This window comes from Balaenoptera ricei, chromosome 10 (genome assembly GCF_028023285.1).
Source record: "Balaenoptera ricei isolate mBalRic1 chromosome 10, mBalRic1.hap2, whole genome shotgun sequence".
Lineage (NCBI taxonomy): Eukaryota > Metazoa > Chordata > Mammalia > Artiodactyla > Balaenopteridae > Balaenoptera > Balaenoptera ricei.
In genome coordinates this window covers 92,837,602-92,860,637 of record NC_082648.1, presented here as the reverse complement: position 1 = coordinate 92,860,637, position 23,036 = coordinate 92,837,602, and the positions used below count along the sequence as shown (strand labels likewise).

The window sequence follows — 23,036 nt, the reverse complement described above, 5'->3', positions numbered from 1 at the left end:
ACAATGCAAACACCTAGTTTAGCCCTAAAGATGAGCCCAGTGTCTTTCTGGAGTTAAACTCCCTTCTGGAGAGATGCTTTAAATAGACCAGAGGAAGAATGCAGAAGAGGGGGAGAGCCTCATACAGATGCTTGCACCGTCCTCCTCTGAGAGCCTGTTCCTCTTACCCACGCTGGCCCATCTTCTGCTCGGTAACTAGATTAACCTCCTGAATTACAACTTCAATCTGCTTCCTGCTGAGCTCCCCAAACCTTGTCTGGCTGTCTTCCTGTTGTTAATACTCTCTCTCTCTTCTTTTTTTCCTCCCCATTCCGGGAATACACTAGGTGTTCAATAAACGTTGTTGTGTGATCCACTCAAATAAAACTATTGTTCTTTCACTGACATATGGTGGACTTTCCCACCTCTGTTCCTTTCCTTATTCTGTTACCTCCTGCAGAATGCCTTCCTGTATCCTCCATCTTTTTGCATCCAAAGGTCCGGTTTACTTGCCACATCATCCATGGATACTTCCTAGATTGTCCACTAGTGAGAAGTGGTCTCTCCCACCCTTATACTCCAGTAGCACGTATGTTCCTCCTTGTGGAACCGTCCTGTACCGTTGTGCAAGTTGTTCACTATCCAGTTCCAAGAGTACCTTCACTCACCGTCCATGTCCGTGTCTTCAGGTGACTCCCTGGGAGCTGTGCCATTCCCAAACTTTGCGGCTGTGTGTGTAGCCCAGTGTTATGGCACACCGGTGTTCTAACGTTTATGTGGTTATTTGTATTCTTTCTCTGTCTCTGCCAGATTGACTGCTGCCTGAAGAGAGGATTCGGAGCCCATTCATTGTCTAAATCCCTATTCTGCCTTACTTGCTGCTTGATAGCTCTTTGTCGGATGTTTATTCATTCAACTCATTTTTTGTCTGTGAATGGAAGAATTAATTGAAAACACTTTATTTGAAAAGTGACGCAAAAGCAATAGAGAAAATAACAGCTTCATAAGTTAATGTAGATAATAGTGGTCCTAGTCCATTCAGGCAGCTATAACAAAATACCACAAACTGTGTGGCTCATAAACAAGAGAAATTTATTTTTTTTCTCAGTTCTAGAGGCTGGGAAGTCCAAGATCATGGCACCAGCATGGCCTGACTCTGGCTGGGGGCCAACTTCCTGATTACAGACTGCAGACTTCTCTCTGTGTTCTCATGTGGTCAAAAAAACAAGAGGGCCTCTTTTATAAGGGCACTAACCCCTTTCAGGAGGACTCTTCCCTAGTGACCTAAATACCTCCCAAAGGCCATACCTCCTGGTATCATCACCTTAGGGGTTAGGATTCAACATACGAATTTGGGGTGGGGGGAAAACATTCAGACCATATTCAGACCATACCAATTGTTAGCATATATTGAAATACTACATGCCAGGTATTTGCTAAGTGCTTTATGTACATCACTTAATTGTCACAATTACCCAGTGTACTACTGCTTACTTACCATTATTGTTTCTGATTTGAAATGAAGAAATTGAGGCATAGAGAGATGAAGTCACATGCTTTCGGTCACTCGGTTAGTCATTAATGCAGCCAGGGTTCTGACCCAGATGTCCTGGAGCAGAGTGCCAGCCCTGAACCGTTGATGCAAGCGTGCCATCAGCTGCTTTTACTTCTTATGGGAATGTGAACGGTGACAGGGAAGGAGGGGCGCTGGCTTCCTTCCCCTGTTGTACTAGTGATTCTTGGGCACCCATTATTTGCCATCCTCTCTGCTGGGCACTGGGGGTGGCGATGAAAAGATGGTTCCTGTTCTCAGAGGCCTCGTGGTGGAGAGAAGGAGCCAGGTGTTTGAATTTGCATCACACAGTGCTTTGCTATAAGCGGTAGATTAGCTTTTCATTTGAGGTGCCCAGTTAGCAGGAAAAGGGAGGGATGAGGATGGGCTCACAGAAGGCTTTGAGGAGGAGATGCCTGACAAGGGGAGTTTGAAAGGAAGAACAGGTACTCAGGGACCTCCAAGTATCAGGGGAGTATCCCAGGGAGAAGGAACAGCCCAGACAAAGATACAGATGTGTGGAAAACGTGATGCGTTGGGGCAAATATGAGTATCTTGATCTGTTTGGTATTGTTACCCCATGTCTAAAATTAAGCCATCTCTCTACTGTGGGTAAAAATGCAAGCTGACAGTTATACAGATTTATCTTCATTCATTCTTGATACATAAAACTCCGGTCACGGCTCCTGGGAGAGGGACATGACTGTGCCGACACTGAGGGCTACAGGGACCCTCTGACTTCCAAGTGGCTGTCTAGCATGTCTCTGGCTTAGCGTCCAGGTAAGTCACTGGCCAGTGAACAAACACACCATCACTGCCTCATGCCACCAATCATCACCTAGGACTGCTGGCAGCTTCTTATAGGGAAGCGACCTATAGGGCTTCCAGGGAAGCTGTAAGGCAGGCATGCCCCTTCCTTCTGAGTATAGATAGTTTAATGGGAGAGTTTGCAGTGTTCACGCCGTGGGTGCCATGGAGAAATTCAGCAGTGCTGATTGCTCCTTTGGGTCATTTGTTCAGCTCAGCACCCTGAGTACCTGTTTTGTGTTTGGCAGGTTGGCCTTGGATAATAACTTTCTTCAGGTCTAGACTCATCTACCCAGCTCCACCTGGCTTTGCCACCCTCACCTTAAACTTGGTCTACCCAGTCCCAATCCCATCGTCTTCCTCCAGTGTGCCTTTCTTCTTGTAGCCCCTGTCCTGAACGAATCACCACCAGCCCAGGAACCCCCGTGTCTTCCTCTTCCTCTCCATTTCTCCCATATCTAAGATCTCTTCTCCTGAAATTCCTCTGGATTCCACTTCTCTGTTGCTCTTCCCCAGACACTAAGTCGGATTCTCGTTTCACATTCACCTCATCTCCTAAATGAGGTGTACACCTCTGTTCCCCTTAGCTGCCCACTATCCATCACCTATCCCACTCTTCATTTCGTTTATTGAACTCCTGCTGCATCCCAGGCACTGAGTTCGATCATGGGGCTCTCCATTTCAACACAACTGGCATCCTTTACCCCCCTGAGCTCACGGTCGAGGGGGGATGCAGACCAGTAAACAGGCAGCCACAGCCTAAGGATGGGCACAGATGCTGAGATGACTGTGCATTAGGAAGGGCCCCTGACTTAGTCCTGGGTCATCGGGGAAGGATTCTAAGAGCAAATGATGGCAGACCTCAGAAGTGAAGGCTGGGTGAGAGAGAACCAAATGCTGAATGGGGGCTGTGGAGGCGGGGAAGGAGGAGGAGGAAGAAGGAGAGGACAAGACCACGAGAGCAGGGATGGTGTCTTACCACCATGTCCCCAGCATCCTGCTCGTCACCTGGTGAACAGTGGGCGTTTAATAAGTATTTATAGAATGAGCAAATGCAAGAGGGTTTCCTGCAGAGTAAACGGTATGTGCAAAGGCCCAGGTGGAGAGAGAGCATGGGGGTAGGGGGAATTGAAAGAAACCTGTGTATCTAGAACTTAGAACAGGGCTGGAGAGCGATTGTGCAGGAGGCTGAGAGCTATGGGGCTAGTCTGTTACTCCCCGCCACCGAGCTGATCAAATCCAGACTGTTTAAGTGGGCGTTCATTGCACTGCTCCCTACGTGCTTGCATCTCTCCCCTTCTCTGCTCGAACCCGCGAGTCCCTGCTAGCCCTTCCCTTCCCACCACACCCTCAGCACCCACTGGGCTCCAGCCAGAGTCTCGTGTTATTCTCCTTGGATCGAGTCCCCTCTTCCTTTGCCAAGAATAAAGTCATTTATCCTTCAGGGCACTACTTCCCCCAACTCTTACACATTCTTCTGACCCGGTCCAGATTAGCCCTTCTTTTTCTTTACTCTCCTGGAACCCTGTGTTCTGTTGTACCTGTTATCACAATCCACCTTCTGTTTATATTTGGGTTTATATTTAACTGTCTCTAAATAGTAAGAACTCCTTGAGGTTGGGGTGGGCGAGGTCATTCTCATCTTTAGATTTCCAGAGGTGCTCATTCGTGGTATTACGATGTATGCTGTTATTCATACTAGAGCAATGATATTTCTGATAATATTTCTTCTGGGATGAACTACTGGTTTGTGCCTGGCAGTCCCTCAAGAAGGCGTATCTGCTGTCTATTATTATCCCATCTATGTTTGTTGTTGAGATGCATCATATATTGTACTTCTTATCTCATCTAATTGACCCAGTAGCCCGTAGAGGAGGCTTTTCACATTTTGCAGAACGAAGAAGCAGCAGTGCAGAGGTATAAGTGACGTGCTCAAAGTCCTCCCGTAATAGATGCCAGATCTGGGCTTCAAACCCATTTCCATTTGAATTGGAAGCTTTGCCCTTGTGTACTGCTGGTTTGTATTTTGGGTGCTGGCTCAGTGTAACAGTGGGTCAACTAAGGTAGAATGAATAAAGGCTTTAGAAATATTACAAGTGAGGATGAGCTGATTCTCAGTTATGGGAGCCCCAGGTGATGCCATCGTGGCTGCCTGTTTCTCTTTCGGAGAGGAACAGGCAGAAGACAGGACTTAGTGCTATGCTGGGGGAGAAGTGACTTGCCCACTCCACACAGCCGGTCCAGAGACCTCATCCTTTGTCCACGTGCTTCTGCACTGATGCTGGTACATCCAGGTGGTAAAGATAAAGCATTGACCAAATTGTTACACATGCTCTACTTAAGATTTTTAGAAGCACAGATGCCGTAGTAACAGGTATGGCAGTTGGCTTGCATTGAGTGTCACCAGTGATTTTACTCTCTCTGGTCCTTGGTTGCCACGTCTCTGAAATCCTGAGGTTGAATGAGACATCCTCTCTCCTTCTCAGCTCTGACATCCTCCCCAGTAGGAAACATGCCTGATTGTCCTTCAGCACTGCTGTTAGAAACTGGCCACACGTTACCAGCTGGTAAGAGCGTGTCTCTGCGGCCTTGGTTCTCCCTCCTGACTCTCCTCCTCTCCCTGCCCACAGGCGGAACCCCCTGCATTTCCACCTCATCGCCGACTCCATCGCCGAGCAGATCCTGGCGACGCTCTTCCAGACCTGGATGGTGCCTGCCGTGCGAGTAGACTTCTACAACGCGGATGAGCTCAAGGTACCGGTGGGAAGGGAGGTCAAGCAGGATGCTTTTCTTGTTTCTGGTTTAGTAGACAGCAGCAAAGGCAGAAATCTCAGCTCGCAAACCGGAAACGTCCAGGGTATAACTGAGGGTGTTTGCCACTTGAATCTGATTTGATTATCTGAAGCATTAAAGCAACCATTTCTTTAGCACAGAATGCGTGTTGGTCTGTGCAGTTCTGGCCACCAAAGCTTTCTGTGGAGGCTGGAGGCTACCGGCCTGGTCCGTATTTAAGGAAGGCCTATGGTGGCCGATATCTGGAGAATTCTGTTACCCGGTGAGGTCAGCGCTGAGTCCGACAGGCCTGGGTTTGAATTCGTATGTTGTCATTTACTGGTCATAAGACACAAAGTAAACAAGCTATACCTTTGGATCTGTTTTTTCATGAGTAGAAATGTACTTATAACACCAACCTCATGGAGTAATTAAGAGGCTCAAATGAGAGAACATATGTGAATGTGCTTTAAAAGACTATGTTGAATAAATATTAAGGATTATGTTGGGCCAGAGGGTTTCAACCAAGGGAGACTCATTTCACCACATCATTCCCTTGCTTAAAATCCTCCTGTGGTACCACGTGGTCTGCATCAAGCTTCAGATTCACAGTCTGATTTAAAAGTCCTGCATATTCTGGCTCTTTACTCATCTTCCAGTCTCATCTCTGGCCATTCCTGCAAATTTGCTTATTACTCAGCTCGAAGAAACCACCTCTGGGCTCTCTGCCCTCCCTCCTGCATTTGAGCCTTTGCTTCTGCTGTTCCTTCTATCTGACACACCCTTCCAGCTACCTGTCACAGCTCCCACTCATCCTTCAGGACTCAGCTCCATGGCCACCCCCTCTGAGAACTTCCCATGACTCCTCCAGGAAAGAGGAAGACGTTTTCTGTTCACTTGCCCGTTGACTGCTTTAGTTTAGAACCTTCTTAACAGGGGATGGGGCTGGGAGCACATCTTGTTCTTTTCTGTATTTCTGGCGCATTTGTTGGTACCCTGTAATGCTTGTGGATTTAACCAATTGCTGTTATTAGCGGAACATGTAACTTTGCAGAAACCGTTGCTGCTCTGTCTCCAGTCACCTTGGGAAGGACTAAACACCTAGGCATGAGGCAGATTTTAGCAAATTGCTTGGTCTAAGCCTCATAAAGCCATTATCTTTTCATTTCAGAGCCATAGCATTTTAAATAGATCACAAAGATGTTGGCCGGAGTTGCTGATTTTCCCATATTTCAGGCTCTGAGGTTGATCGAGATGTTCGGAATTTAGCATTTGGGGATTGTCGTGGTAATTTGTGTGCCATTCCAATCTATTCTGAGCTAAAATTGATTAACACTCTTAAAAAGGGAAAAACAAAATTTAGCAAATTGCTGCGCTAATTAAGGTGAAAGCAAGCCACTCTGTCTCCCGGGGTCTGAGGGCCAGCACCATGGGGAAAAGCAGCGGGGGGCGGGGGGGGGGTGCAGGTCTGGCAAAGCATATGCATGTTCTTTCTTAGTGCAGTCCTGTGTCTGTGCCCTGTGCAAGCCTGCACCCCCTCTGCTCTTTGAGGAACCACGAAGTAGTTGAAAACCCCAGCTTCATTTCCCATCTTGCCATTAAAGAGCTATCTGATTTGGGTTCTGAGCCTTGGCTTGATCAGCTGAAAATGGGTGGAACCCTGCCAGCTGTGGAAGAAGATATTGGATTAAATAAGATAACTCATGTGAAGGCCCAGCAGTGCCTGAAATGCAGCAGGTTCTTGACAATCCCTCATTCCCCTTTGCAGCCATGGCAATATAGGATTCAAATGCTCTTGATTGAAGGCCCGTAGGGAAATCCACGGGCAGTTGGGAGGTTGAAAGGTAAGGCACGGTGGCCTGTGAGCTGCCCCCGGGAACCCCAAGGCTTCCTTAGAGTCTTGGAGGAAAGGAGGGGACTGGTGTGGGGGAAGACTAGGGCTCTGATCCCTCATGCCCACATGAATCCAGGTATCATTATTTTTACACACTGGAGTTTTGTCCATTTGAATTGAGGACTCCATGGCTTGAAAAATAAGCATTAAAAAAAAATAACAGTCTGAGGCATTCTGAAGGATATCGTCTCCAGAGTCCTGCCCTTGACCCTGCCTCCTGCTGCTGACTCTGCCACGCAGTATCCCTACCATCTGCATTTTACTTCCCTGCCTCTTACACATCTATCACCCACAGTCCTGTATCCCGTGAGGCAGTTGTCAGAATCTGGTAAGGACAGTGAGTATGAAGGCATTTTGTAAAACATAATTTTTCCATAATTCATGATAACAGTCCTAATAATTTATACATAATTCTGCTCAACAAACCTAAACCGTGGTCTGCCCACTCCCCCCGACCTGAGCCTCTCCTGGAATCTAGCACCACCGCCTACTTAGTTGCTCATCCAGAACCGAGAGTTTGCCTTCGATGGGTCCCTTTCTCTCTCCGAGCATCTGGCCATTTGAGGTCCTAGCTGGTCTTCGTCTCCCCTGCTACCATCCTTGTCTAACCCTGTGTGCTCTTTCGCCAACACAACAGCAGTTTTTTGTTTTGTTTTGTTTTCCCAGACAAGTCTTTTCCCTTCTCCTCCGCTCACGTCTCCTCACCCGCATCTGTTCTCCGTCAGTAGCGTGAGTCAGCCTTTCCAAAGGCAAGCCCAGGCACACCTTCCCCACCCTCTGCGTAAAACCTTCAGTGATTTCCGGATGCTACTAGGATGGGGAGACCACAGTCCTTAACTGAGTCGAGTTTTTCTGCACCGTCTGGCTCCTACATCCTCCTGACTTCGTCTTGTACTGTTGGCTCCATTGCTTCCCCACTGGATCTTCCAGTCTGCTCTGCCCCTTCCCTTCCGCTGGGGGCCTTTGCACGAGGCATTTCTTCTGTCTCTTGTACTCTGAGCCTGCTCTCCCCCATCGCTAATTGAGTCCGCGTTCTCTTGCTTAAGCTCCCATGTACACAAGGACACCTTCCCTGCCTTCGTCGTCTCATAGGGGTTTCTTTGTTGTATCTTCTCGGAGGATCACATACGTTTCTTCAGTAAACTCACTGCCAAGTGCAAGCTTTCACGCCTTTGTGTGATAAGCTGGTAAATGTCTGTCTCCCCTAGAGTGCAGGCTCCGAAATAGCTGGGATCCTGTCTGTTTTTCATCACCCTTGTAACCTTAACACCTGCTCAGCAAACCTAAACCATGATGATGCCTCACCTATGAAAACATTTGCTGAATGAATGATACACAGTAAACTCAGCACTGGGTGCCTAAGAGACATAAAGCCATTAGGAAGAGGTTTCAGGTTATTATTTTTTTTTTAATTTATTTATTTACTTACTTATGGCTGTGTTGGGTCTTCGTTTCTGTTCGAGGGCTTTCTCCAGTTGCAGCAAGCGGGGGCCATTCTTCATCGCGGTGCGCGGGCCTCTCACTATCGCGGCCTCTCTTGTCGCAGAGCACAGGCTCCAGACGTGCAGGCTCAGTAATTGTGGCTCACGGGCTTAGTTGCTCCGCGGCATGTGGGATCTTCCCAGACCAGGGCTTGAACCCGTGTCCCCTGCATTGGCAGGCAGATTCTTAACCACTGCACCACCAGGGAAGCCCCAAGGTTTCAGTTTTTTTTGTTTTTTTTTTTTTAATTGAAGTATAGTTGATTTACAATGTCATGTTAATTTCTGCTGTACAGCAGAGTGATTCAGTTATACATATACTATATACCTTCTTTTTTTATATTCTTTTCCATTATGGTTTATCATAGGATATTGAATATAGTTCCCTGTGCTATACGGTAGGACCTTGTTTATCCATCCTGTATATAATAGCTTACATCTGCTCACCCCATGCTCCCACTCCATCCCTCCCCCAACCCCATCTCCCTTGGCAACCACCAGTCTGTTTTCTATGTCTATGAGTCTATTTCTGTTTCATAGGTAGGTTCATTTATGTCATATTTTAGATTCCACATGTAAGTGATATATGGTATTTGTCTTTCTCTTTGATTTACTTCGCTTAGTATGATAATCTCTAGTTGCACCCATGTTGCTGCGAATGGCATTATTTCATTCTCTTTTATGGCTGAGTAATATTCCATTGTATATATGTACCACATCTTCTTTATCCATTCATCTGTCAGTGGACATTTAGGTTGAGGAAGGGGTTTCTTGGTCACTGTCAGGGTTCACCACATTCCTGAGACCCCTTGTGGCTCAGGGCATGGGCAGACAGCCAGGTATTTGTCTACCAGTGACCCTGCAGTGGCATAGATGAGGAAGCTCCATCTGTGCCAACCCGCCTTAACATCCCAAGAGCAGCTGTGGGACAGGTGGAGTGTCTTTCCATGACAGGTAAACCAGGAAGGGAACGCGCTGACACACCATCCGTTAGATGGCATTAGAGAAGGGATGGATGATGACGTGGAAAGGTGCTGTGTTCTTTACTTGCATCCAGGAAACATGTCGGATGGTAGCGTCCGCAGACACGTAAGACGGCCTCCCCCGATAGGAATGAGAAATCGCTTTGTACAGCTGTTGGAAATGGCATTTCTCAGAAATACTCCTGTGGGCCCCTTATTCTATCTGTTAGCGCTGGAGAATGGAGTAATAGGGGAAAGGACATTATGAAGGATCAGTGCATGATTAAAAATGAGCTGTGAGAAATTCGCGCTGGACTGGTGTGCTTCTCTCCGTAATGACCAATTAGTGCGGATTTGCATATAGTGATGGCTCAGCCAGCTCGTTCCTGTGGCCTGTGAAACACTCACTGGTCTTTCTCATGTTTATGTGGCCCATTCGTTTCCAGCTTCCGAGGCCCCAGATCAACAGGCTATGGGGACTGAGTGCCCCAAACTCTACCCAGGACATGCAACTCCTGTCACCAGGGGAGGGGGGCAGCAGGACAAGGACGATGACTTCTTTTCGTGTGGAGCTTTGCAGGTGGCGGCATGCTCTCACTCCCTTCTCAGGGCTACCCTGTGGGGTGGAGAGAGGAGTTTCATTACCTCCATCTCACAGGCAATTTATAAATTGAAGCTCGGAGTCAAAGGATATTTGCCTAAGATCAGGCAGCTAATAAATGCCAAGGCAGCTATTTGATTTTTCCCTTTCCAAATGAAATGATAGGAGATGCATGATTGTGTAATTCAGTAGACACAGAGGTGGGATGGATCCGAAGGAAAGGAGGGGGACGTGGGTTGCAGCCACTGGATGAAGCTGCCACTGTTGAATTGCACTTGAACTCAAAATTCCTGTTTTCAGTGACTGTGGACCCCATAGGCTGTGGTGTAACCTCAGCTATTTATGGAACACTTTCTTTCTTACGTTTACATGGTTCTCTCATGGAATGACTCACATTAACTCTGTGGATCGGTCCGATTATGATCCCCATTATACAGATAAGGAAACTGAGGCTTAGGGAGATTAAATAACCCCAAATCACATGCATAGCTAGTATGTGGTAGAGTTGGGATTAAAACCCAGAACTGACACCATAACCCATGTTCTTTCTCCTGTGTTCTGGTTCCTTCTCTGTGGCCTGTTTTTAAGCTAAGATACTATAATTGTGTCTAGACAAGGGTCCTCTGAGCTCTCGGTGGTGTTCTTTTTCTGGTTGTTCCTGAAGAATAAATGAGTTAAGCATAACCCCTCCATTTAAAGGCCTGCAGCGAGCGGCCTTCCTGCTGGGGACCAAAGTGTGTCTTCCTAATGATGCTGCTGAGGGCTGGGACAGCCCCATCACTGCCATCCAAGGATCATTTTCTAAACTAAACAGTCACCACTCTGGACAGTTTGCCTTAAATCAGCAAGATATTTGCCAGTGTTCAGACGAGGCCCTGCATGCCCAACAGCCTGTGATCTTGCCCCTAGTTGGCCCGGGAAGTCACCCCCAAGCCACCACTGGGATGAGGATGATCCCGAGCTCGTGAAGGGAAGTGGCTGGCACGGGGGCTGTTTCATGATTCCCCTGTCTAGCTGGGAGCCCTCATTTATCTCCTTTTCTCTTAGACCTGATACCTGCTCATTACCAGCATCAGAAAGATTATGAAGTGGGATTCAGGGCTGTGGTTACAGAAAACATTGATGGTTGACTCTAAAAGTTGCCGTCCTACTCATACTCAATTGCCTTTGTGCTGGTCCCTATGGAGTATTATAGAGGTTCTCTTAGATAACTGCCATCTTTCAGCACCTGCTGTCCTTTGGGAGACAGACTTCTATTGTTCCTCTCACTGGGGGATGGAGACATTACTGCCCGCCCCATCTGCTTCCTCGGAAGATATGCCTCCTGAGTGATGGGCATTTTCAGTTGGGAGGGATTGATAATGACATGAACTCATAGGGTCTCAGGGTTAAAAAGAAACCCAATACTCATAGCTATTTTTTGACAAATGAGGCCCAGTGGGGGTTAAGCAAGTTGCTCTAAATCTCACATATGACTCTTCTCCAAATTGGATCTGGATTTTATGATCCAGGCCTGGAGTATAGTTCAAACGGACCACACGCTTGGCAGTGGCCGAGCTTCCAGTGCAGTGACCAGATATCCCCATGGGCTGGAGCAGTTCCAATTAGACTTGACCTGCAGAGGAGAGACAGAAGCTCTGGGACATGTGTCTCTCATAGAGGGTAGGATCTGCTCGGAGATGCCCTGCAGAAGAAAGAAATGAAGCCAGGTGGCCTTTAGAATTGCCTTGTCCAGTTTCACCAGTAATATGGTACTGATGAGAGTAAGACAGAGAACTTAATCGTCTTTCCACGTTGGTAGCTCTAGGTCCCCTTTATTGGTAAAGAAGAGGTCTTGTAATGGAAAGCATGGTGCTTGGCACATAGTAGGCCCTCAACAGATTCTATTTCCTTCCCTTCCTCTTTGGTGTATTTGGAGATGGCTGTGATTAACCTGTTAAATCTTCTCTTGTCCAAACCCACCACGTCAACACACCTTCTCTTCCTCTGCAACAAAGGAACAAACGACGGCTGACCGCTCATCAGAGGGCACATGTTTTAGGTTGTTTTTCTAGAATAGTTTATGGATTTAGGCTCTTCTTCTTTCTGTCCTTGTGGGTGCCAAACATTATGCAGGAGGGCTGGCTGAGGTTACATATGATGTCCAGGTCTGGAAAAGTTGGCATTTTCCCATTTTCTTTACTGCTTTACTGGTTCCTGGATTATCTGCATGGTTTTTGAATGGGAGAGCTGGTTCTGTAAGGCCTGCAGTGCACCTCAGTCCTTTGTGTTAGGCTTTTCTCTCCGCTAACAAGCACGAGATCACAGAACAGACCTGGATAAGTGAAATGCGTAACGTACTTTTCTGTATTCAGAAGACTGATCTTTGGCTTTTAAATACCAGACATGGAACATTGTAGACAACCAACAGAAATTGTAATCTGTGTTAGAAGAGAATCTTTCTGTGTCAGTTGTACAATTCACTTTGTACACAGGCACATGTCTCTTTATGTAATAGAGTGTCCTAATGAATGGGCTCTGTCCCCTTTTGAAAATCACAGAATCTTAATTAGGAAGGAACTTGGCATTCATCTGGCATAACCTTCCACTTTCTTCTATAATATTCTATGTAAATGGTCATTAATCTTCTGCTTTTGAGTCCTTCCAGAGATAAGAGATCATTACCTCCCAAAGGACCTTTGTTCCATATTTAGAAACTCGATTAGAAATGTTCGCCTTGTGCTGTGCTGAAATCTTCATCTTTTTGATCCCCTCCGCCCGCATTGGTCCTGAGCATTAAGAAAGACTGAATGTGAGTGTATATATCATTGTCTGGTCACTTGTCTGCCTTCCATACTAGACTGTGAGAACCAAGAGGGCAAGGCCCGTAACTTTTTTCTTTAGGCCCAATGTTTAGGATACAACCTGGCCAATGGTGGCTCCCAGAAAATGCATGAGCTCTGTTTGGGGTCTGCAGAGTAGGTCAGCCAAGTGTTTGAGGACCTAGCATATCTACTAAGTCCTCTCCTCGTCATCCCCATGCCTTCAACTATAATCCGAATGGCAGTGCTGGGAGCCTAGTTGACACTTAAATTTATCCTCTGACGCATTAATGTGATAAGTGGTTTCCGAGTTTTTACCTTCCTTGAATGGGCTCACTTTTTTCTCTGTCTCTTATGTCTACCATTCTCTGTGGTTCTTCAGAATATAACAGTTGTTCCAGATCTCTGTATGTGACAGGCCCCTCCTGGAGCTCAGACTTAAACTCATTTAAAGCAATTTAGTGTCCCCTGAGCCACCTTTTCCCCATCTTGAACATTGATCCCTTTCCACTTGCATTGCTGTGGTCTTCTCATCCATTCCCCTTGATAAAGAAGGAAATGCTTTCCCTGAACCTGATTTCATTGTGTCTTTTCAAGAATCCAATGCTATAGAAACAGCATATGTTTTCTTTGGTTAATAAGGAACTTACCAAAGGTATTAGCAGAATGCTGCTAATTAGAGGTCTGAGTGATGCTGAAATCTCATTCTCTTGGACTTCAGTGCAGTGTTATTCTCTGGTACCACAGGTCTTATTTGTACAGAATTTGAGTTAAACAACTTCAGTGATTCAAGGGAGTAGTTATAATGATGGGTTTTGGCATATGAGTTGGACGCCCCCCCCCCACCAAAAAAAAAAAAAAAAACAGAGAAAAAGAGAGACCAGAGGTATTTGATGGATAGTGAGAAAGTAGTGGGCAAAGTCAACTGGAGATTATGGTGAGGTTAGAAAATTTTTACAGTGAGAGCAGGAGTTTTTGTCCAAATGTTTTGAAAGGATAAAAGGCTGGGTTTGGGGAGTGAAATGCTAGAGCATCTAAAATGTGTTTTAGAGGAAGTACATTTTTGGCACGTTACCCTGGGATGGAGTGGCTGAGTTGGTGAAAAGCTAACGAAAATTAAGGGCTGCAGGCACTCCAGAGTCAAGGTGTTGGATGGGCCCTCCAGAGTTTGATGAAATACAAGAAGAATTGTCACGAGCTAAAAAGAATTCTATGCATGTAGATCAAAAGGGGCCCTTACAATCCAGGTAAAATCAGTGGTAAGTTGCCCACATCAGGCTGTATACCCTAGAAAAAAAGTTTTTTAATTTATTTTATTGAAGTATAGTTGATTTACAATGTTGTGTTAATTTCTACTGTATAACAAAGTGATTCAGTTATATATATGTGTATATATATTCTTTTTCATATTCTTTTCCATTATGATTTATCATAGGATATTGAATATATCAATAGTTCCCTGTGCTATACAGTAGGACCTTGTTGTTTATCCATTCTCTATATAATAGTTTGCATCTGCTAATCCCGAACTCTGAATCCATCCCTCCCCCACACCCCATCCCTGTGGGCAACCACAGATCTGTTCTCTTTGTCTGTGAGTCTCTTTTTATGTCATAGATAAGTTCATTTGTGTCATATTTTAGATTCCACATATAAGTGATATGATATTTGTCTGTTTCTCTCTTACTTCACTTGGTATGATAATCTCTAGGTCCATCCATGTTGCTGCAAATGGCATTATTTTGTTCATTTTATGGCTGAATAGTATTCCATTGTATATATGTACCACATCTTCTTTATCCATTCATCTGTTGATGGACATTTAGGTTGTTTCCATGTCTCGGCTATTGTAAATAGTGCTGCAGTGAACATTGGGGTGCATGTACCTTTTCAGATTATAGTTTTGTCCAGATATATGCCCAGGAATGGCATTGCAGGATTATATGGCAAGTCTATTTTTAGTTTTTTGAGAAACCTCCATACTGTTTTCCGTAGTGGCTGCACCAATTTCCATTCCCACCAGCAGTGTAGGAGGGTTCCCTTTTCTCCACACCCTCTCCAGCATTTGTTATTTGTAGACTTTTTAATGATGGCCATTCTGACAGGTGTGAGGTGGTACCTCATTAGAGTTTTGATTTGCATTTCTCTAATAATTAGCAACATTGAACATCTTTTCTTGTGCCTGTTGGCCATCTGTATGTTTTCTTTGGAGAAATATCTATTTAGGTTTTCTGCTCATTTTTTGATTGAGTTGTTTGTTTTTTGGTTACTGGCATGACTGTTTGTAATGTTTGGAAATAAAGCCCTTGTCCATCACATCATTTGCAAATATTTTCTCCCAGTCTATTAGAAATATATTTAAATTATAAAGAACAAAAAAATTCTTCCTTTAAGAATAACTCTCATTAATAAGAGTTGATTATGTACGAACTTAATAGCTTCACATGCATAATCTTATTTTATCCCCACAATAAGCCTTGAGGTGACTATAATTATTTTCACCCATTTCCAGGTGAGGAAATAGAGGCTTATAGAAGAGACTTGTTGAAATTACTCAGTACTGTGGAACTAAACTGTGAATCCAAGTCGTCTGACTCTTGAGTAATGCCATCCAATAGAACTGTAATGATGAATCATGTGTAATTAAAAAATTTCTAGTAGCCATATTTGCAAAAGCAAAGTGAAACAAGTGAAGTGAATTTTAATAATACATTTTATTTAATCCTGTATATCTAAAATATATTGATCAATATTTTAAAAATTACTGACGAGGAATCTTTTTTTTTAAATTTTATGTATTTATTTATTTATTTATGGCTGTGTTGGGTCTTCGTTTCTGTGCGAGGGCTTTCTCCAGTTGCGGCAAGTGGGGGCCATTCTTCATCGCAGTGCGCGGGCCTCTCACTATCGTGGCCTCTCTTGTTGCGGAGCACAGGCTCCAGACACGCAGGCTCAGTAATTGTGGCTCACGGGCCTAGTTGCTCCGCGGCATGTGGGATCTTCCCAGACCAGGGCTCGAACCTGTGTCCCCTGCATTAGCAGGCAGATTCTCAACCACTGCACCACCAGGGAAACCCACTGATGAGATATCTTGCACACTTTTTTTTTTTCCACACTAAGTCTTTGAAGTCCAGTGTATGTTTTATGTGTCCCACCTTGGACAGCTGCATTTCACGGGCTCAACAACCACGTATGGTTGGTGGCTGTGGACTAGGGGTAGAGCGTCATATCTAAGGCAACCTTATAATGCAAGGGTAAGAGGTGGAGGGAACCATTCTGTGTTTGAAGAATAAAAATTCTCACTATAATAAATGTCCTAATAAAATGTTTACAGAGTTTTGAGCAAGACAGAGACCCGAGAATACCAGCCAAGTTCCCTCATGTATAAAGGCAACAGGAAAAAAAAAAAAAGATATGTTATGCAAGTGCTCACACAATATGCACCAAAGTATTATACTTCTTGAAGAAAGAATCATCAGTTACTTGCCAGCCAACCAAAAAAGTAATCAAAATGAATATTCACAAATAGAAGAGGTCTTGTTCTAAAGGGGCAGGCAGTATGTACTGGAAGAAGTTACACATGGAATGATCTGTAAATAATTGTTTTAAGTCAGTTGCAAAGCTGAATGCAGATGCCAAAAGTTGCTCTTGCAAACATACAAATAACCAGATGATCACAGACATTTTGAAACAGCCTCAGAAGTGTGTTGGATTTAAAAGCTGCTAAATTTCTGCTGTTTTGTAGGGTAACTCAGATGGTATTTTTTCAGCCCTTCATTCTGATCATCAGGGAAAAAAAGATGTTTCTGGAAAGTTCAAAGGTGACCGCTGGTAAAGTTATAAATAGATTTAACACTAAGTTATTGGAGATGATTATTGCAGATGAAAGAAACTCTACATAAGATAGGTAGGAAGCAAAGAAAATGAGAAAACTATTGGATGTCCATATGGGGAAAAATGAATTCTGACCTTCACTATATACCATATGCAAAAATTAACTTGAAATGAGTCTCACCCCTCAATGTAAGAGCTACAAATACAGAACAGTGGAAGAAAGCAAAGGAGAAAATCGTAGTGACTATAGGTTAGGCAAAGATTTCTTCAATAGTATATGAAAAGCGCAAACTAAAAAAAGATACTGATAAATTGGACTTCATCTAAACTGATAGTTTTTGTTCTTCCAAAGACATTAATAAAAATAAAATGACAAGCCACAGACTGGAAGAAAATACTTGCAGAGCAGATGTCTGATAAAAGTTTTGTATCTGGAATATAGAGAGAGAACTCTTAAACAAGAAGACAAATGACTCAGTTTGAAAATGGGCAACATATTGTAAGAGACACATCACCAGAGAAGACATAGGGATAGCCAGCAAATCCCTGTAAAATGCTCAACATTGTTAGTCATCAGGGAAATGCAAATTAAGATCATCATGGGATACTACTTCACACTCACTACAATGGCTAAGATTAAAAAGACTTAAAATAAAAAGTGTTGGTGAGCATGTGGAACAGCCAGGACTCTCATACATGGTTGGCGGAAGTATAAAATGGTTCAGCCACTTTGGAAAATAGTTTGTTAGTTTCTTAAAAAGTTAAACACGTACTCACAATATGGCTCAACGATTCCACTCCTGGATGTTCATCCAAGAGAAATAAAAATGTACATGCACACAAAAATTTGTATGTGAATACACATAGCTTTATTCATAGAACTCGAGTGTCCATCAGTTGTAGAAAACAACGGTGGTATATCCACTCAATGGAATGTTACTTAGCAATGAAACATATGACACATGTAACAATATGAATGAATCTCAAAAGTGGTATGCTAAGTGAAAAAAGCCAGACAGAAAAGACTGCATGTTACATCATTTCATTTACATGAAATTCTTGAAAGCAGATCAGAAGTTACTAGGGGCCAAATGGCAGTGTGGTGGGGATTGCCTTCAAAGGGGCATGAGGAAAATTTTGGGGCTGATGGAATTGTTCTGTGTAGTGATTGCTGTAGCAGTTGCAGACTGTACTTTTGTTGAATTGTACATTTAAAAGGGCTGATTGTAGGCACTTCCCTGGTGGTCCAGTGGTTAAGACTCCACGCTTCCACCGCAGGGGGTGATGGTTTGATCTCTGGTTGGGGAACTAAGATCCCACATGCCAGGTGAAATGGCCAAAAAATAAAAATAAGTTTAAAAAAAAATAAAAATAAAAGGGCTGATTGTAATGTATTTAAATTTTTTCTCAAAGCTGAAAAATAATGCATAAAATACTATTCCAGATGCAAAACCAGCATCATTTCTTTTAATAAATATAAATGCTTTAAACTCTTCTATTGTTGGACAAAACTGATGCTTGATTAAATGGTGATATCTGAACTGTGTGCTTACTATCTTTAAGAAACACACCTAAAATAAATTATAAAGTTTAAAATAAAGTTTATAGGGTGTCTCAGACTTACAAAGACAAATACAGTAAAGATATGTTAATTACAGATGAACACAAATATAATTAAATACATTTAATTAGATAAAATTAATAATTTTGAATTGATGAGTGTGATATCCATAAGAGGATGTACTAGCCAAGCTATTTTCCAAGTAGAAATCTTCCAAATATATAAAGCAAAAACTGGTAGAAATATGGGGTATATTGGCAGAGTTTCAGCCACTAAAAACGCAAATTGTATTGTTAATGACAAAGATAGGTTTAAAACTGTAATCAATATCAATAGATATCAAATTTCATATCCATCAAATGGAATAAAAATGATTTTTCAAATGGAATAAAAATGGATTTTCAAGTGTTCATGAAAAAATTACGTAAATTGAGGGCCAGAGAAAACCTCATTAAAATTCAAATCATAAAAATTATATAGGCCCCATTTCTTACCACAGTGTAGTAAAACTACATGTCAGAAACAGACTTTTAAGCCTATCCTCTATGTCTGTGAGTCTGTTTCTGTTTTGTAGATAGGTTCATTTGTGCCAAGGGAGAGGGAGTTGGAGGAGGGAAGGATTAGGAGTTTGGGATTAGCAGATGTAAACTATTACATATAAGATGGATAAACAACAAGGTCCTACTGTATAGCACAGGGAACTGTATTCAGTATCCTGTGATAAACCATAATGGAAAAGAATATTAAAAAAAAGAGTGTCTATATGTGTATAACTGAGTCACTTTGCTGTACAGCAGAGATTGGCATAGCATTGTAAATCAAGTATACTTCAATTAAAGAAATTTAAAAAAACAAAAACAAACTTTTAAATGGGTGGTTCAAAATACTTGGAAATTAGCAGAGGGTAAAGAATTTCTCGAAATGCTTATTTAATCCAAAAGGAAATAAAAACTAAAATTATAGCCTACTCTGAAAATAGCAAAAGAAGGACATTTCACTGTAAAGTTTATGGCATGTGCCCAAAGCTGTCACTGGAGATGTTTTAATAGCCTTTAGTGCTTTCATTACTCAAAAACAAAGACGATGATAAATGAATCTCACATTCCACTTGGTAATTTAGACAAGAACGGTGGTGTGGACCTGAGGAAAGCAGAAGGGAAATAAAGTTAACAGCAGAAGTCCATGAAGTAAGAAAAATGAAAAACAGAAAACTAAAATTAAAATTTTGAAAGCTGGTTCTGTGTATAAGAAAATGGCAAACATCTGGCAAATCTAATAATGAACAATAGAGAAAATATTAATAAGCTAAAGAGTAAAGATGTAGTATGCAACAATACACATAGAAAGTGATAATAGCAATAATAGCCAACATTTATTTGGTATTTATCACATACCAGATACAGTTGTAAGCATTTAATGTGGATTATCTCATTTAATTCTCACAATGACCCTTTAAAACTAGTGCTATCGTGATCCCATTTTGCAGATGTGGAACCTGAGACTAGAGGTAATTTGGCCAGGACATTTGGGTTAGAAAGGGACGGAAACAGGAAAGAAGCCCTTCAGCTGGTTGTGGGTCTGGGTTTTAACCCTACACATAACACTGTAAAATCCCATGCTGATTTGTGAAATCAGTGAGGTGTAATCCTGTGTTTGCCTGAAATAATGTTTGCATTTATTGCTGCCAATCGCCTGAGGCACTGTCAGTCCTAATTACTTTGAATTAAATTCTCTGAGGTTTGTCAGATCTGACAGGTAGCCTGAGTTGAGAGCACACACCATTGTATGGTCCAGCTTCAAGGTATTGTACTAATTCTCAAGATTCCCTCCCCACAACCAGCCACAGTTAGTCATCAAGCTAAAGACCAGTGTGTTTCCTGGCTTTTCTCTTCTGGATGGTGGAGTTTATTTCTAGATTACCTTTATTCAGAGAGTAAAGAATTTGGGGTCCTAATTTTGTTCAGATGTCTTCTCTCTGACTCCTTGTTAAGCCAGACCATGATCCTTATCTTCCCTCTCCTGTACCCCACCCATGGTAAAGAAAGCAGAAGTTCAAGGGCTGCTTCCTTCAGGGCAATGCTTGGGTTCAGGAATTAATTATAGTCTAATTTTCCAACTTTTATTTGCTTTTTTTTTTCAATACATTAATTTGATCATGTTGCCTCTGTTTTTTTTTTTTTTGGTTTTTTTTTGGTTTTTTAAATTTTTTAATTTATTATTTATTTAGCTATTCATGGCTGTGTTGGGTCTTCGTTTCTGTGCGAGGGCTTTCTCTAGTTGTGGCAAGCGGGGGCCACTTTTCATCGCGGTGCGCGGGCCTCTCACTATCGCGGCCTCTCTTATTGTGGAGCACAGGCTCCAGACGCGCAGGCTCAGCAATTGTGGCTCACGGGCCTAGTTGCTCCGCAGCATGTGGGATCTTCCCAGACCAGGGCTCGAACCCGTGTCCCCTGCATTGGCAGGCAGATTCTCAATCACTGCGCCACCAGGGAAGCCCCCTTGTATTTGCTTTTAATGTTTGTAGTTTTGCTTTCATGCCAACTTATGTTTTATTCATATAATATATATAAACTATACATATAATTATATGTATTAAATACATAATTGTATATGCATAGGTATTACATATTTATAATATAGATCTTAATATATACTGTATACATAAGGTCTATATAATATGTATATAGTGTGTAAAATATATATGTAAATACATGTATGTTTGTGTATTAAACTGTATACATATCTCCCATTGAAAGGGGTTTTGGGTTCTCTAGTTCGCCATGTTACCTGAAACGTCTTCCCTCCCCATCTATCATTTAGAGCTCAGGTTAATCTCAAGGACACTGTTCTTGGCCCACCATTGTATTAATGTTTGTGTTCCCCTCCTAATTAGGCTGTCATGCCTCTCTGTGCTTCCTTTGTCATAACGCTTGTCATTGTATAATTATTTGTTAAACATCTTTCTTATATAATTATGTGTTAAATACCTTCAAGGCCTAAGTGTTGGTTATAAGTGTGACTCGTCCCCTACGATGTGAAGTTCGCTGGATGGTCTTGCCCACCCCATCCCTGTTGTTAGCATAGTGCTTGCGCAGAATTGACTCTCCGTAAACATTCGGGTGAAGAAGTCTTGATAGTATTGCTGAGGCTTTTCCTCCACGCAGCACGGAAGAGTCCCAGCATCCGTTACTTCTCTCTGCTCTAAATATGAAAAGGAAAGAGTGATGTCTTACGTTTTGGTATTTATCAACCCTTGCTTGAGGAAGAATTGGCAACCTATAGAGAAAGAACAGATTATGCAGCAAAGGGTGTTATTGTGAAGATTGCGAATTTGGGAAAAGATAAAACAGAGTATCGTCAGATACAAAAAATGAATTTTGGATTGATTAAAGAGTTAAGTTTAAAACAGAACATTAAACAAAACTGGAAGAAAACTATGAACACTTTCATCTAAGAGTGAGGAAAATGTGCATATACCCAAGGGAAATGGGAAAAAAAATTGTCAAGGGAAAAGTCTACCAGATTTGACTAATTAAAATGGGGAAAAAAAGGGAAAAATTCTGAATGTCAATCAGCAATTGAAACAAAATTAAATGGCAGGTGATATGTTGGGAAAATTATACTTTAAACAAACATAGCAGATAACATATATAAAGGGCTCTCACAAATCAATAGGAAAAATAAATAGACCAATGGAAAACAGGTAAAGGATAAGCATAAAGGAATTCACAAAATAAAATAAGCAAATGGTTTAATATATATATATAGAGAGAGAGAGAGTAATACAGCAATATCACTAACTATTCAAAGCAACAGGAAATAAGATTTTTATATCTAAATGGCAAAGGCTTTAAAAAATGTATCACCTAATACTGGCAACTATCCCTTGGGACCAACTCTCATGAAAGTGTCTGTTATAAGTGAATGTCAGAATAGTCTTTCTTTTTAATAGTTTGGCAGTACTTACCAAGATTCTTTAAGAATATATACAAGCTGTGAGTCAATTTCCAAGTACGTTTGGAGTTCATTGAGTGGGTACAAAGGAGAACTCTCACTTATCTCTTCTTTAACTTGTGGTGGAAACAGAAGAGCTGTTTTGAAGATTGGACTGCAAGAACAATAAAACTCAAATTCAGAGATCACCACCATCAATGTTTTATTTTTTGGAAAATTAGCAAAGGAGTGTGGTAAAGTTTTCTATGAAGGGGACACCATTGCAGTGGCTGGATTTGTTGTTTTGTCAGCATCTTCGTCTACAAACAGAGATGGTAAACTTTGCTAATTTTTGAAAGCATCTGAGGACATCGAATCAACTGTTTATGTTTATGTTAGATCTGTAAGAGATTTTTCTACAGAATCAATGTCTTTGGTTCGAGCCACACACTATGTATATACACCCCTGAATCAACTTAAGAGTGGCATTATTGTCCATGTCTATGGTGTTGTGAAGTTCTTTTTGCCTCCATACCTAAGCAAAGGAACTGCCGTGTGGCTGACAGGGTCTTGGTGCTCTGGCCAGGTGTCAGGCCTGAGCCTCTGAGGAGGGAGAGCCAAGTTCAGAACATTGGACCACCAGAGACCTCCCAGCCCCATGTACTATCGTTCAGCAAGAGCTCTTCCAGAGATCTCCGTCTCAACGCTAAGACCCAGCTCCACTCAATGACCAGCAAGCTCCAGTGCTGGACATCCCATGCCAAAGAGCTAGCAAGACAGGAACCCAACCCCACACATGAGCAGAGAGGCTTCCTAAAATCATAAGTTCACAGACACTCCAAAACACCACCGGACATGA

The 23,036-nt window shown here is 42.6% G+C and overlaps 1 protein-coding gene across 3 annotated transcripts in view; it reads left to right on the top strand.

Moving 5' to 3' along the window:
* The window catches only part of LARGE1 (LARGE xylosyl- and glucuronyltransferase 1), a 602,997-nt gene that overhangs the window by 304,436 nt on the left and 275,525 nt on the right, over positions 1-23,036 (top strand). For all 3 annotated transcript variants that reach the window (XM_059936844.1, XM_059936846.1, XM_059936845.1), the window contains exon 5: positions 4,969-5,092. In XM_059936844.1, coding sequence (XP_059792827.1) covers positions 4,969-5,092 — 124 coding nt within the window. The remainder of the gene's footprint in view (positions 1-4,968; positions 5,093-23,036) is intronic.